This window comes from Cryptomeria japonica, chromosome 4 (assembly GCF_030272615.1).
Source record: "Cryptomeria japonica chromosome 4, Sugi_1.0, whole genome shotgun sequence".
NCBI classification, from domain to species: Eukaryota; Viridiplantae; Streptophyta; class Pinopsida; order Cupressales; family Cupressaceae; genus Cryptomeria; species Cryptomeria japonica.
In genome coordinates, this window is record NC_081408.1 from 771,978,460 (window position 1) to 771,995,629 (window position 17,170).

At 38.3% G+C, this 17,170-nt stretch overlaps 1 protein-coding gene across 1 annotated transcript; it reads right to left on the reverse strand.

Moving 5' to 3' along the window:
• Nucleotides 1–14,249: 14,249 nt before the first annotated feature.
• Nucleotides 14,250–16,948, reverse strand: LOC131033468 (laccase-17). The gene is made up of 6 exons (XM_057964707.2): nucleotides 16,782–16,948; nucleotides 16,501–16,652; nucleotides 16,135–16,379; nucleotides 15,909–16,037; nucleotides 14,822–15,763; nucleotides 14,250–14,743 (listed from the first exon to the last, which is right to left on the reverse strand). The coding sequence occupies exons 1-6, from the start codon at nucleotides 16,890–16,892 to the stop codon at nucleotides 14,613–14,615; spliced, it is 1,710 nt and encodes a 569-aa protein (XP_057820690.2). The 5' UTR covers nucleotides 16,893–16,948; the 3' UTR covers nucleotides 14,250–14,612.
• Between the last annotated feature and the right edge of the window lie 222 nt (nucleotides 16,949–17,170).

The following is a 17,170-nucleotide window of genomic DNA, read 5'->3' on the forward strand; positions in this document are numbered from 1 at the left end:
AACTGTACATGTCAATCTCGACCAGCATCATTGACAACGTTTTTCAGGATCTTGATAATGGTTTTATTCGATGCTTCGGCTTGACCATTACCCTGTGGATAGTATGGACTGGAGAAACGGTGTTGGATATGAAACTTTTCACAGAGTTCCTTGACATCTTTATTCTTGAAGGGACGACCATTATCTGTGACTATGGCAAGGGGAACCCCATATCTGCATATGATATAATTCAATAGGAATTTTGAAATTTGCACACCAGTGACATAGGTCATGGGGATAGCCTCGATCCATTTTGTAAAATACTCTGTGGTTGTAATGATGAACTTGTGTCCATTTGCAGATGTTGGGTGAATCTTGCCAATAAGATCCAATCCCCATTGAGAAAAGGGCCACAGAGATATGACCGAATGAAGCTCTTGCGCTAGTGCATGAATGTAATTTCCATGGATCTGGCACTTGTAGAACTTCTTAAAAAAATCGTGAACATCTTTTTCTAGAGTTGGCCAATAATACCCAGCACGAATCAACTTTTTGGCTAAACTCAAACCATTGAAATGGCCCCCACATATACCATTGTGAACCTCGTGTAAAGCCATTTGTGCTTCGTCAGAATCCAAACACCTGAGGAGGGTATGGTCAAAGGAATGATGGTAAAGGGTGTCGGCAATGATGACATATTTGGCCATCTATCAGATGAAGGCTCGACATTGGTTAGCGGAAAGGTTAGGTGGTTAGGTTTGGGATTTCAAATATTGATATACATCATTGTACCACGGGGAGTTAGGACCAACAAGAACGCACATCACATCTGCTGTCGGAATGTCAAAAGAAGGGACAAGCAATGGTTTGACCAAAAATTCACACTTGTCCATATTGTGGGGCATATTTAACATGGAAGCAATCATAGCCATCGCATCTGCCGACTTGTTTTTCATTCTTGGAACTTGACTGAAATGGATAGCCGTGAATTTTGTCTTGAAGAAATCTACCATATGCTTATAGGGAATAAGCTTTTCATCTTTTGTTTCGTAGTCATCATTCACTTGATGGATGACTAACTGAGAATCTCCATAGACTTGTAAATGTGTGAGGTTCCAGTGGACCGCTACTCGAAGTCCTGTGACCAGTGCTTCATACTCTGCAATGTTCTTGGTACAATGGAAAGTTATTCTGTAGGACTTGGGAATAGCATCACCTTGAGGGGTGACAAACAATATGCTTGCTTCGGACCCGAACTTGGCATGGGACCCATCAAAGTATAACTTCCATTCATTAGAAGATGTGAGAGAAAAGACTGATTCATCCAAAAAATCTGTCAACATGGGATGATCATCATAAATAGGAGCCTTTGCAAGTTGATATGCTATGACTTGTCCTTTTATGGCCTTTCGCTCCATGTACTCAATATCAAATTCACTAAGGATCATAACCCACTGTGCCAGGCGACCCGTCAAAGCTGCTCTGCTAAGCAAATATTTCAAGGGATCAATTTTTGCAACAAGCAATGTTTGGTGATTTAACATATAGTGTCAGAGTTTCTGTGTTGCAAATACCACTGCTAAGCATGCCCGTTCAATAGTTGAATAATTCAGCTCATAGCCTACTAGTGTCCGACTGATATAATAAATAGCTCTCTCTTTGCCGTTCTCATCCTGTTGAGCCAAGAGAACTCCTAGTGTCATTTCAGTTGCAAAAATATACAATATAAATGGCTTTCCTTCTATAGGAGGCATTAGGATAGGCGATGACAACAAATAGTCCTTGAGAGATTGAAAGGCTGATTGACATTGCTCAGTCCATTTAAAAGTGACTCCTTTATGCAATAGATGCTGGAATGGATGACATTTTTCTGCCAACTGAGCTATGAAGTGGCAGATTGACTATAGCTTTCCTTGCAGACTTCTTAATTGCGGGAGATTGGAAGGAGGAGGCATATCCATTATTGCTTTAACCTTGGCAGGGTCGACTTCAATGCCTCTATGAGAAATAATGTATCCTAGTAATTTTCGGCTGTGACACCAAAGACACACTTCTTTGGATTGAGTCTGAGCTTGTAGGTCGCCATTCGGTCAAAGATTGGGCCCAGCATGGCTAGATGACTATCTCTAGTGACAGATTTGCATAACAAGTCATCAACATAGTCCTCCATCAAAGTATGCATGAAATCATGATGCATGAAATCATGAAAAATTGTCGTCATTGCTCTTTGATATGTTGTGCATGCATTTTTAAGACCAAAGGGCATCACATTCCAACAGTAGGTACCCCAAGCACAGGGGAATGTAGTCTTATGTTGATCTTCAGGAGCAATGCGAATTTGGTTGTAGCCGGAGAAACCATCCATCAATGAGAGCATCTCATATCCAGCAGTCATGTCAACTATAATGTCTATGTTTGGCAGTGGAAAATCATCTTTGGGGCATGCTTTATTGAGATCCCTAAAATCTGTACAGATTCTGATGCCCCCAGTTACTTTGCTAATTGGTACCAAATTTGAAATCCAGTCTGCATAATCAATGGGTCTAATAAAGCCCACATCTAGTAATTTTTTCAGTTCCACCTTGACCAAAAGAGCCACCTAGGGATGCATCTTTCTAAGTTTCTATTTGACAGGCTTGGCATCTGCTTTCAATGGCAAGTGATGAAGGACTAATTCTAGATCAAGGCCAGGCATATCTGCATAGGACCATGCAAAGTTGATCTTCTTCTCAAGAAAGAAATTGACAAAATCTATCTTTTCCTGTTTTGATAGAGAAGAGGCAAAATGAATGACCTTAGGGTTGTCAGGTGTACCTAAATTGATTTCCTCGTTCATTTCCACAAGCAATGTTGATTTGTCCTGACTTGATAGGGGTATGTCCACTCTTCCACCTTTGGGCACCTCAGAGAGATTTTCACCCTCAGGTACGTCTTTTATTTTTACTTTTGTATGATCAAAGAGTGCCTTACGGTTTTCACTCAAAGACCTATTCTTTTGATTTTTTACTTTTTCTTTTCTTTTTTCATTTTGATGACTGGAAGATGGAATTGACTCCCCAAAATATGTTGCAGAATCCAGATCAATAGCGAATCCTACCTTATGATCACCTTGTGGTATGCCTTCTCGTAGTCCAAGGAATTCTGTAATTGCTTCATCATTTTGAAAACAATCCAATGTGAGTGGTTCTTGTTGGTCATGTTGGATAGCTGGGGATAGACGAGGGGCATGTCATCATCGGTTTTAAGGAGAGAGAGGATTGAGATGGTAAAGATGTAAACATCCATGGTATCACTGTCTGAACTGCTGGTATCTGATTCGGAGCTTGGGTCCCAAAATGACTCTATCCAAGCATTAGGACATGTTTTAGGAAGGGGAGTTATTTCATGTTTGTCTTCCATAGGTAAATTATCAAGGTCAAGGAAAATATTGTCAAGGGCATAGGAGCTAGAAGAAAAAGAACTCCACTCCCATTCATTGGAATCAGTTTTGGGTTGGGTATCCTCAGGTGTTATTTCATCATCAGAGTCACGCCCTTTTCCACACGTGGTCATTTTGGTAGATGACGATCCAATTCGCAATGGTACAAAACCTAACCCTAAAGTTGGAGGTCGCATCTTGGGTATAATAGGTGTAAGGAAGTTAAGTAGCGAAAACAACTTCCTATGCTAACCTTGAGAGGAGGGTAATGCAAAACTTTTTCAAATTGTTACAATAGTTACAGAAAATAGAAATAGATATAATAGCATTCATACCACAACACAGTGATTTACATGGAGAAAACCCTTCCGGGAGAAAAATCCCACACTCCAAAAGCAGCTCAATATTTTATTCAACAATCAAAAACAGATTACAACATACTTGCAGAGCAAGCTCTTCGTAGGAGTACCACTAATCAGAGATTCAGAGGCAAATCAATAGCCATAAGACTCTTACACACAACCTCTATCTCACACACCTCATAAATAGGAGATACAATACAAGAAACCGTCAAACGGTATTACAAAACCATGGGCTAAAACCACCCAATAAGGTGTAGACGACCTTATCTCCCTTCTAGATGCCCTATGAAATGTTAAAGAACACATCAACATGTGTCACTCCCTTTTACAGCTCATTTATGTATCCGATACAAATTATTTTTCCTATTTCAGGAGTACAAACTTCCGGAGGCCATAACTTGAGAACCCGGTGTCCGATTGACGAACCATTTGAAGCGTCGGAAAGCTTGCGAAGTGCTCTATCACCTCGTAACTAGCTGCGCCAATTACGGCCACTTTTTAGGGCGTTTCGGAGCCTCTAAAGCCACCAAAATTAAGTTTAAACATTTTATCGCACCCCTCCAAGATGAAAACTTTAATATCTTCAAAACTAGTTGTGACCTTGTGACGCAACTTTACCGAAATGCTTATCTAGCCAACCAGAAGCTTCAGGGAGAGTTTCGCACCATTTCATGCTCAAATGGAAACTTACTATAAATAGTAACCTCGCATAAATGCAAGGTTGAGACACCATTTTTCCCAACAACAGGTTCTAGCCTTCCCTTCTTGTCCGGGCCTAACCCACTGCAGCCATCATATCCTTTCTTTTGCAGCATAGTAAATCCTTTGTCATACCATTCCACTAGCAACCTGATAGGTGGGGTCTCATTTGGATCCTTATAAAGCCAATCTATGACATCATCATCTAAAGTTTCTTTGTCAAGTTCACCCCATCTTGTAAATGTAGTGGGAGGTTGATATTGAATAACTACTTTAGACTCCTTTTGCAACAAATGTGGTTTGCCATATGATTTTGGAGATATTGGTAAATTCTCGATGAGGAATGTTTGATCCATTGAATATTCTCCACATCCTTGGTCCTTATCTTCAATTTTCCTTTGACGGCATCTAACAATTCATTAGGATCCACATAACTGTGCGAGTGGGCCTCTCTATTGACTAGGACTTGCTGCTGAGGGGAATCCTTTAGAGTAGCACAAAATTGAAATGGATTAGGATCTCCTGGAATTGTTATCTCAGTTCCATTGTAAGGATATTTTAAACATTGATGATAGGTGGATGGAACTGCTTTCATTGCATGGATCCATGGATGGCCAAGAATCATATTGTAAGGGAGATCGAGATCTAAGACCTGCAAGAAAGTGTTTTCTGTCACTGGACTGACTCTGATAGGTAATGTAATTATTCCTTTAGATGAGCGCTTAGCATCATCATATGCTTTGATTGTTATTCTTCTGGAAGCATCAATGTCATTTTCTGTATAACCAAGGCCAATGACCACTCTCAAGGTACAAATATTAAGACCCGTCGGATTTTGCAATTATGGACAAAGACTTCAAGATGTAAAGGATCATTATGAGGGAGCTTATCAAGTGAAATATCATTATCAAAAAATGCAACATTTTGGGAAACAGCTAGATGTCTAATTCAGGCTTGAAACTGGTCAACATCAATGTCTGTCGGGACAATGGACTCAATTAAAGCTTTATCTAAGACTGCACGATGCATAGTGGACATTTTCAACAACTCAAGGATTGATATTTGTGCAGGTGTCTTTCCCAGATGATCCAAGAGATTATACTGACTTGCAGGAGTTGGTTTGGGAGGAGCTACAAGAGCTCCTTTCAGGACTATTTTGGATCGACGAGTGGTGACTGCACAAGAAGGATCTTGTTCCTTTATGCGTATGGTGGAAACATACTCATTTGACGCTCGAAAACAAGTGATGACATTGTTATAACTAGTGTTTTCATTAATTGTTGTTTGGATAGAGTTTGAAGAAGATGATTTACCCTTGTCATGATCAAGCAAAGGAGTTTTGAAAATTGTATGATCGGTGTTAGAGGTCGCGTTGGGCGGATCTACCTCAATTACTCCTTGCTCTAATAAGTCTTGAATTATATGTTTCAATTGAAAACATGACGTGGTTTTATGTCCTTTTGACCGATGGTACTCACAATATGCATTATCATTCCACCAATGTGGTTTTACCACTGGTTTTGCCTTGATATCTAGTAGCTTGATAAATTTTGCTTGTATTAATTGTTTCATTACTGATTCAATAGGCTCTCCCAATGGCGTAAACTGTCGAGGAGGTCCATCCCTCGATCGGAAAGGTTTGCGTTGTTGATTTTGTTGCTGACCTTGTTGTTGATTATATTGTTGAGTGTATTGTTGAGTATGTTGTTGGTATTGTGGCTATTGAGTAACATTACTCACTGGTGTTTGATTTTGTTCCATAGTTGACATATTAGGACCACTCAATTTCTTGATTGTGAACAGGGGTTGATTTGCATTCACCGCTTTTGCATCAACGACACCATCATTAGTGACATTCTTGTTTTTATACCAAAATCTATTTCTGTCCCCTGAATTGTTTGTGTTGTCACTGTCTTTATTGAGCTTAATAATTCCTTTAGCTACAAGAGCAGTTTCAATGTTCATCCGTTTCTTAATGAGTTTCTCAATAGTACTGGGACTTTTCAATTTTAGTTCATACATCATTTTTGGGACCAAATTTTGGATAAACAGATTCACTTGTTGTTCTTCAGGTATATCTATGGAAGAATGACTATACAAGCTTCGCCATCATTGCAAGAAAGTCACTAATGGTTCACCTTGCTTTTTCTTGGTGTTGCATAAATCTGACATGGTCACGTCACTATCGATGTTGAACGCGAAGTGAGATATAAACTTTTGAGCCAATTTTGACCAAGACTTTATGTTTCTTAGTAGATGGGAATACCAATCCATAGCTTGTCCCGTGAGACTTCCTGCAAATAATCGCATTAAATATGTTTCCTCATAACTCACTTCAGTACATGCCGTGAAAAATTCTCTAATGTGATCTTTTGGATTGCCATTCCCTTTATATTTCTCAAGATTAGGTGCCTCAAAATGCTTAGGGAATGGAGGCATGTATAAGCTCTTGTCAAATGGATTAGGACATAAATCTTGATCTGTATACAACTTCTTTGTTCCTTTAGTTTCTAATGCGTCAACTTGTCGTTGCAACTTCTCAAGTTGTTGCGCAATTGTATCAGATTTTGGAGGTCCATCATTAATCCTGGTGGGTACTCTTTGTCGATGCATCATATTTCCGATTGGTTGTTGATGCTCTGAAATCATCATCTTTGGTGTCTCTGGCATATAATGTTCTTGGTACATCTCTTGTTGTTGTGGTTGTGCCATGCCTTGATATTGACCTTGTTGCAGTACTTCTTGTGGTGGCATCATCGTATGTAGCCTGGGTTGATATTGCAATTGAGGGTGTTGCTGATATTGCATAGGCGCCAATTGTGGTTGTGAAGTATGATAGCTTGTTTGTCTTGGCACATATTGAGGCACATGTTGTTGTTGATGCTGATGAATCAGAATTTGCTGACTTTGTACCAATTGTTGTCGCGGTGTAAATCCCATCATTTGCAAAAAACTTTGTTTGGGTGGTTTTTGTTGTTTCTCCTTAAGATGGGGTATGGCACTTGCATTAACTTGTTGTGTTGTTTGTCCAATCCATTGTGACGGTTGCAAATTTGCATTAACTTGTAATGAGGCAGAAGGCGCTGCAATTTGTTGTCGAATGCGATATTGTTGTTGTTGTGCATTGTTTGGCTGCACATTCGATTGTACCATTTGTGTATTACTTAGTTGTTGCAACATTTGTTGTTGGTGCACACCACTATCCATAGCTCTTTGTGTCGCCATTATCAAAGGATCTGTCACCATAGTGTTTGGCAAATATATTGAGCTTAATGGGACATAAGAACTTTGTTGCATTGTGGAATTGTTTTGGACATTGGTGATGTCAGGCATTCCAGTCATGAAGCTTTCTTGCATCTTATATTTTGATCCACTTTTATGCATGTGAGGAACCACTTCTTGTTGAGGGACAATTGTCAAAGTTTGCGTGGTCTTCATTTGATCTTGTGTTACAGGTGTTATGATGAATAACGGATTATTTATTGTCTCAAATGGTGACTTTTGAGGAATAGTCACTGTCAATGCCTTTGAAGCATGTTTACTCATCAAGGTAGGTTGAATTTCCTGTTGCACATTTTCTTCATTTGGATGTGGAGAGAAACTTAACAGCTCACTGCCTTGTTGTGTTTGCACATTAATTTGCTCGTTTGAGGAAGCCACATTACTCATCATGTTAAGATATTTTTGTGGGAACATTTTAAAGACCTTGTTCAAGAATTTATCCATCTTTTTTGTCAACTTTGGATCTTGAAGCAACATATCAACATCATCAGAAGCATAAGAATCTAATGAAGAATCTGGTTAGACATTTGGATTTTTTTCTTGTTGAATGCCTTGATCTGAACCAAATCCTTGTGAAAGAGTTTGTTCTTCATGTAATGTTTGAATTTCATGTTGCAGGTTTGGTTGATTCCAATCAAAAGGTGTATTTCCTCTTGGTGTTGGTGGAACACTCCCATGTCCTGGTTTCATGGGTACAAATACTGGTTCATATAATGGAGGTGGTCCAAGTTTAACCATTCCATATGGTGGTAATGATGTGTTTGATGAACCTTCAATTTGTACTATTTGACTAGTTTGAAACTGCGAATTTGATATGTTGTCAATGGGTTGATACGTTGGTTCGCCCATCTTTTTAGATTTTGACCTTGTCTCAACAAGCATGTCACTTATGCAAATGCAATATTTTTGGAATTTTTCAAGGATAATATATGATATGCAACTAAACGCAAACTAAATAGATGAAAATGCAATCTATGGCAAGAATGCAATCTATGTTTTTGGTTGTTTTTGAATATTTTGACAAACTTTTGAATGCAAATCTAAAAGAGACCCTTAGGAAATTGAAATGATGTCTAGACCTCAAAGGACAAAAGGACCAAGTGACAAAAGGGCAAGATGACAATGTCTCCCCTATATGCTTGGATACTAAGCTAGGTTTGACGAAATGACATTGATGACAAAAAGACAAAAGGTTTGATAAGGTCTAGACTTCCTAACAATGACTTAGGGTTTATCATAGATTTGGATTACTCAAGTATGACAAAACCTAGTTTTGATACTATATGCAAAGGGACAATTACTATGCAAATGACCCTAATATGATATGATAATGACCTAAGCTTAGTGAAGAAACCTAGGGTATGCAAATATGAATGTGTGACAATGGTATTACTCTAATGCAAGAGGACACATGCAAATGGATGACCCTTATTGATATGCAAAGGAGTATGACTTAGATGAAACTTAACCTTGGTAGTTGACAATGAACTTTGCAAAATGCAAACCTGGGATGAACCTAAATCTAAGTGACATGAATGTTGAGACAAGATTTTGAACAATGTTTGACAATCATGTTTGAAGGTGTTTTGAACTTTTTTGGATGAAATGCTCTTGTGTTTAACCTTGTTTTGAATAAATTTGTCTTGTTTTTGAAATGAGATGCAATTCAACTTTTGACAAGCGAAGAAGACAAGATATTTCAACTTAGACTCAAGACAATCATGCTCATTCACACATTTCTTATGGTAGGCAAGGACATTAGGTACTTGAGAGGTAGACTCATTATGGGATTCAAGGAGAATACATAGATGCTTGACCCCACGGCCTCCACTCCACGGCACTCACTTCTCAGGGCAGCCAAGCATCAGTCCCCATGGAAATCTCCCCATGGCGAACTTAGTATCTCTTCCAAGTATCCGAACTTCTCCTTCCCAACCAACTAGAAAGGTTTTTGGCCTCTAAATACAAGGTGTTTAGTAAGGATTTATGTTAAGTGTTACTCCTTGGTGTCACGCAAGTGTGATTGAGACATTAAGCCCACCAAGATACCAAACAAATGTAGTCATGCAAGCATGATTTAGACTGTGAGGTCCTACTTAGATGTTGATATGAGAAAGAGTTCAAGGGTCATCACTTCCCAAGTAACTGCAATTCCCACGTAACCCTTCCTTCAAAGCTTTTGCTCATCAAGTGTTTATTTATAGTGAGTTAGAATACCAAGGTATTCTAGCTATACTCACTTTGGGTCGTTCCCTTCTCACGATTATCACTTGCTTGCAAAAGAAAGCAAATGGTTGGGAAGGCAGGCCCTCTAAAGGTAACAAACAATCTAAAACAAGAGAATGGTATCAAAGATCTGGATTTCTAATCACCCTAAGAAGGATGAGAGCATGCTCTCCTACTCTAATGTCAAACTCAACAATCAAAGCAAACACATGTTCATTCCATCCTATTTAGCAATCATACTAGGTGCCTAATTATGAATTACAAACACAAAGTTTAGTTGGAGTACAAGGCAACCTGCAAAATCACCAAGTCAGAAGTTTGATTTGTTTGGTCTTTGACTAGCGAACCTGCATAAGATTTGTTAGTAGTTTCATTTTTGTCTTCGCCATGTGTAATGCCAAGGTGCTACACAGAGAATCAGTACCAAAAACCAAAAAGCAAAAATAGAATGTAAAACAAACCAATTTGCAAGTAAAAACAGTGCCTTTTTACCTCTGTTTTTGGACTTACACAGGCATAGAATGCTTGACATAGGTGCAGATCCCTTTGACACAGGCGCAGAAGTCTTCAACACAAGCGCAGAATGCTTGACACAAGTGCAGAAGTCTCCTACACAGGGGCAGAAGTTCTCAGAAAGCCCTGCATTACCCTATTTCTTGGGTTATTTGACCTGCAAATCATCTCAAAAGCACTCAAAAGAATGGTTAGGGGGTTAGTTCACGTCGGGTTCACCAATTAATGTAGCTAGGAAATCGGAAATCATCACAAGCAAATCAATACTAATCTAGCTCAATCACAAAAGCTCAAATGCAATGATCAATCCTAAACACACTCAATAAAGACATGAAAGCAAAACATTCAAGATTAAAATCTAAGCAAACCAAATGCAAATCTAAATGTCTCCTTCATGCAGCTCCATTGTCCTTCTTTCTTCTTCAAATAGCCTTTGTTTGTGGATCTCACCTTCAAGTGCATAAACCTAATGTGAAAGCAAGATTGACAAGTGGCGCAAGAATACTCAAAGTGTGATTGATTTGACCAGGTAGCAGGGGATCTTGATTGAAGAAATTCATCCAATTTATAGACAAATTGGAGAAAAGATCAAATTAGCATGAAGAGATTTGAATGGAAATTGCAAATCAAGAATGTCAATTATGACAAATTATGACAATTTTGCACTTTCTATGCAAGATTGATTGATTGATAATTTATGACAAAATTATGACAAATTTCTATGTCTAAATTGATTGATTGTCAATTATGACAAATTGAAATGTCATTCCCATGAAATTAGGAGAAAAATAGGAGAGAATTGAAATTAGAAGAAATAGAAATTAGGAAATTAGAAAAAGAGGAAAATTAGGAAATTAGGAATTGATGAAAATTAGGAAATTGGGAACTAGGAGAAATTAGGTAAATTAATTAATAATTTGTCATTTATTAATTAATTCACAAAAAGAGGAATAATTAGCCAATTAAATGAACATTTAACTGTGACACGAAGACTTAGGATAAATAAATAATTTATTAATCCTAGAGGGAGAAATGACAAACAAGGTTAAATGATTAAATCATGAAACCCTAGAAGATGAATTAGCAATGCAAGAATGACAATTAGGTCTCAATTGAAGATAATTAATATTGATTTGATCATGATTCTGACTTGATAAATGACCAATGCTAACGAATGATTGAGATTGATTGACAAACTGACCAAGATTGATAAAGAGACCAAATTGATAGGCGCTAATTGACGAGGAACAATGACTAATTGATCCAAATTGACATGATTGAGAAGGACGACGATTGATGTCAAACCGATCACAAAATTGATGAGATTGACCCTAGGAGATAAGAGATTGACAAGATCGACCAAAATCATGACTGAAGATTGCTATCGACAAGACCTAATTCGAAAGCGAGAAAAATGATGAATGCAGAAGAAGGACTCGATGCTCGCAAATGATAAAGACCAAGTGCACAACATAGAAGAAATGTTAATGCGATGCAAGAACCCTAAAAATAAGGCAATGCGCAGATGTTAAAATATGACTCCGCAAGCGTTAACCATTTTTAGATGTCTACACCCCTAATTAGGCCCATCTAGCTGGTATTAGAGGTTTGACACTAAAAGTCTTCACCAGTCACATTGGAAGGAAGATTTGGAATGTATTAGAGGTCTTCACATGTTCAAGGGTCCCTCCCATACCAATTTTACTTACCCTTCAATCTGTTGTCCAATGGTTTCATCCACTTCTTTTGCTACACACGCTTGCCACATAAGAGATGTCAAGCCTAGGGCATCATCTTAAAAATAGAAAATGACACTTATTGCCTCCCAAACCACTTGGAAAACTTAATATACAATCCAATTCAACATTCCCCAAGGTTTCAGGCCATCCCCATGTTGGAATGTTGAATTGTGGCCCTTTTTGCATCAAAACCCTAGTTTTAAGGGTTTATCGGGTCAGCGAGAAAGAAAATTCTCTAAATTTCAAATCAAAGAGTTTCAAGACCTCACACCAACTCCAAAAGAAAGATGATTCATAGCCTCAACATTTCCTTCTCTTAATTCCTACAAATCATCCATACAAATCCATACAAAGTGCAAAAAACACAAAGGAAAATGGAGTAAATTACAGTTTCAATTTGATTTGGGAACAAGAATTTCATCACAAACTTCTCTCAACCTATTGGCATTGTTCCTCGGGCTTATATCATGCCAAAGAAATCTTCCAACCACCCCCCAACATGTATATTCAACCAGCTAACTGTTGGGCAACCAAAAATGCAAAAACTTAACAAAGTTGCTCATGACAACATTGCAACTTTTGACCATTATGACAATTTGGCTCTCGCCTTCACACGGGAAGGGAAAGAATGAACACACAACATATCTAAGACTCCTAAACACCAAAAACACAAATAAAATGCCCATATAAGGCTTTGGACCAAGTTTACACATCTTGGAGCCTTATATCACCATGGATCAACACACATTGTACCACAAAATATCACCATGGATCAACACACATCCTAATGATGCAAACTTGTATCCTCGTGCCCTTGCACCATGCATCAATTGACAAAGTTGGTGAGCATAAATAAGCAGTACAATGAGTCTACAAGAATTGTGGTCCCCAGTAGTCTCTCGAACAATTATTGGAGTCTTTTTTTTCTCTTACAACATCTTCAACAAGTGGATGAATGTTGAAAATCTATCTCAACTTTGCATCCTAATATTTCTTATTTAAATATTTATTGTATATATTTATTAATTTTTCTTGCATGGTAATTAAGTTGTCGCACTTTGAGGTAGAACTTTTGATCATGTGTAAAATGTTTTGTCATGTGTGCAAGAGGTTGTAAGACTATCTAATGCCACTATTATGTTGTAAAATGTGGTGGTTACTTATGGTAGATTATATAGTGCATGTAAGATTGTTATTACGAATATATGGAGTTATGTAATAAACTTGACTTTCAACTAAATCTATGATGTATGTTATGATGCATCATAAGGCATCATTAAATAGGGATATGATGTATGTTATGATGCCTTTATTATTGTAATTAGATTGATATTGTCCATACATTGGTTCAAGATTTGCAGTTTGGACATAGCATGATTATAGGGAGTTGTGTAGTAGACTTAACTTTTGGTTAGCTTTATGATGCATCATAATACATATTTAAACAAGGATACTAGAGCCAAAATGGAGTGTCCAAGTTGGTGACTTAGTTATAATAAATTTTAACAATGTCAGAGAATCTTCTAGTATTAGAATGTTGAATCATCATGAGACTTGGGCATTGGAATTCCACATAAGAATTCGGGTGCTATTTTTGGAAGTATATTTTCATTAAATAAAAATTTAATATATTTAATAATATTTTATGTTAAAATCAAACTCTCTAATAAATACAAATTCAAAGACATCATTTACATATATTTTATCAAAATTGATATTTTAAATATATAAAAAACTATTTTTTAGAGATTGAATATCATAATACTTTTTTTATTTTATTTTTCCCCCAACTTTTATTATTTTATCCTTCACTTTTATTTAAATATTAATTTTACAATTACAATGACACAAACATTTTATTATGAACATATAACCTAAACAAATTTATTTGTTCTAGTATTTATTCAAAATAATTTTATTTTATTAGATATCTTAAATGAATGCATCTTATTATATTATTTCCAACCACTGAATTTGCTTATAACAATAAATTTTCATATGATATATAGGTATTCGACAATTACACATAGATTAGCAGAAAAATGTTATTAAAAAAAGATTATTCCTTTTGATGAAGTTAATACAAATGACTTCAAAGAATACAACCAACAAGAATTTGCTTCATTGATTTACACCAAAAAACTTGTTTGCCCTAATCTGGAACACTCCAAAGTTCATTATTCCTTTTGATGAAGTTAATACAAATGACTTCAAAGAATACAACCAACAAGAATTTGCTTCATTGATTTACGCCAAAAAACTTGTTTGCCCTAATCTGGAACACTCCAAAGTTCAGATTCACTCTTTCTCACTTGCAAGCCGAGATTGAAAACATGTCCGATTATTTCTCCGAGGGCAGGGAAAAATAATTAGCCAGGAGCCCGACAGCATTGATCAGCAGGACGGAAGATCTTTGGGAGGCGGAGGAAGAGATTGAGATTTCCCATTTCCATTGAGAACAACCCACGCCATCTTCAATCCCCAGCTCGTGTGGGCCTCCAAATGACAGTGCATGAACCACACTCCTGTACTCTCCCAATATCAGTCAAATATATTTACACCGAAACGACAAAGAACAATGAATCGAACAATTCATTACATACCTGGATTATCAGCTTTAAAACGAAGAGCCACCCACCCACCGCTAGGAACACCTACTGTATTCCTTTCAGGAGGATCCACCAGATTGAATTTAGAGGGATCTGAGGAGGCATTATAGTTGCCCACGCCCTGCCCCACGATGAAGAAATTGAAGCCATGGAGATGCAGCGGGTGGCTCTCGGGACCCACAATACTGGTGTCTTGCAGCACAAGCTCTACTCTCGTGTTGAATGGAATCGTCTTCACCCTCGTGTCGAAAAGAGTGCGTGTGTTATTCGGAGGCGTGCCAGTGAAATTGAAAAGGAAGGGTGGATTGTCGGGGAAGGTGCGGTTGTAAACTCCCTTAGAGCGGCCAAAGAAGTGGGCTTGAAGAAGAGCCGTGGTGGGCATCACGAACGAGATGTTGTTGATGGAGGCTCCGAACATGGTGCCGTTGGGACCTTGGCAAGTCTGGCCTGTAGTGCAAGGGTTTAGTCCCAGCCCAATTGTGAATAGGAATCGCCTGTCCACAGTTTGAGGAACTGGCGGAGGGGTCAAGCTTCTCATCTTCTTGCTGAAGTTGGTGGCAAATGAGGTGTCATTCAGGGCTGGAAGGACGGGTTTTATCAGTGGGAACTTGCCAGCTGTGGAATTGGGGAAAGCGTACTCCAAAATGCCGGCCACTGTGGAGTTGTCAAAAGTGCCACTGCCTGTAACGTATGGGCGGGCATACATGAGAAATCTGGCTGTGGGTGGCTGAGATCTGGTCGTTAACAATACGTTGGTGGTCTGGCCGGGTGAAATGAGAATGGTATTGCTTTGGAAGGGCTTTACATACACGGCATCTGTTTCCACTACGGTCATTGTGTGATTGGCGATTGAAAAGAAGAGTTCATCATTCAGAGCAGCGTTGATTATGCGCAGAAGGTATGTTTTTCCTGGGATGACTTTCAGCTTGAATGTATCTGCATTGTATCACCTCAGAGGAAATAAATTCATGACTACTATCCATGATTGATCTTCATGACAGAGGACCCAAATCAAAATCAAATAATCAATCTATTACTTCATAGTGATATTGAGATGCTTTCGTTGGGTATATGAGTTTACCTTTAGCAGAGCAGTTATACAGGGGTCCAGGCATGCCGTTTATGGTATAGGCATCGGATACATTAGGCCCTCCTCCATTTTGCATGGCCTGGTTGATAACAGTCTCCGTGTCTGCATTCCACCATTCTCCTGCACCCACCAACATTGGTTTTTCTTTATTTCAAGTTACGCTGTATATTATACAATATGTGAATGATAATGATAGAGAAAGTTCTTAATAAGTTACCGAAAATAATGGGGACTTCCTGGTGTGGCTTGGGAAACGGGTAAGAGGCATTCTTTTTGGGATAGATAATAATGGGTCCATACAAACTGGAACGCAGCCATGAAATGTGGGCATGCCACCACAGTGTTCCTCTCTGCCCTGTGATTGTGAATTTGTACTTGTAACTCTGCCCATTCTGAACGGGGCATTGGGTTATATATGCAGGACCGTCTGCCCATCCGGATCTCAGCTGGCGGATTCCATGCCTAAAAAGGATAAAGAGAAATTCAGCTTCTTGCAAAATTATATATTCAATGCAAATCAAATTAAGGAATGAAATGGGTATTTGCAAAATAATTCTACTTGCTGGCCACCTTTTCAACATACCAATGAATCGAGACGTTGTTGGAAATGTGATTTTTTACTTTGATAATTACACGATCACCTTCGCGAGCAACTATTGCAGGCCCAGGGAACTGGCCATTCACAGTGATGAGGCTCTTCGTATGGCAAAGACGAGTCACATTCTTCAGTTTTATCTGCACACAGCAAACAAAAATATACTTAGCAAACTTAACCCAAACATTCAAAGATCTCAAGATAGAGTTAATAAATACTGCTATAATCTAATTGCATGAAGAAAATGTTTGCAAGGATACAAAACCTACATCGAATTTGTAGTGCCGAATGAGCCGCGAATGCTTCCCAGAAGCAGAATGAGTCAGAAATAGTACGAATACCAAAACTGGCAAAAGAAGGCCATTCAAAGTGGCTGCCATTGCACTTTACTCTGAGCTTTCCAGAAAATAAGAGCAAGAGGAAGTGATGAGGTTAAGTGCAAGGAGCATCTACGAGATACTTATCATCATCTACTGTCACCAGATACAAGTAGTCTGTTGCGCGGTCGTGTTACATTCAGGTAGTTCGGTAAGCAATACAAATATATTACTATTCCATTAAACCCCATTTCTATTTGCCGTTCTTGTACTTCACTGTACTGTTGCCGACTTCGAACTCCGGAAGAAATGGAGATATGGCAGCTGTGAACACCGCGAAA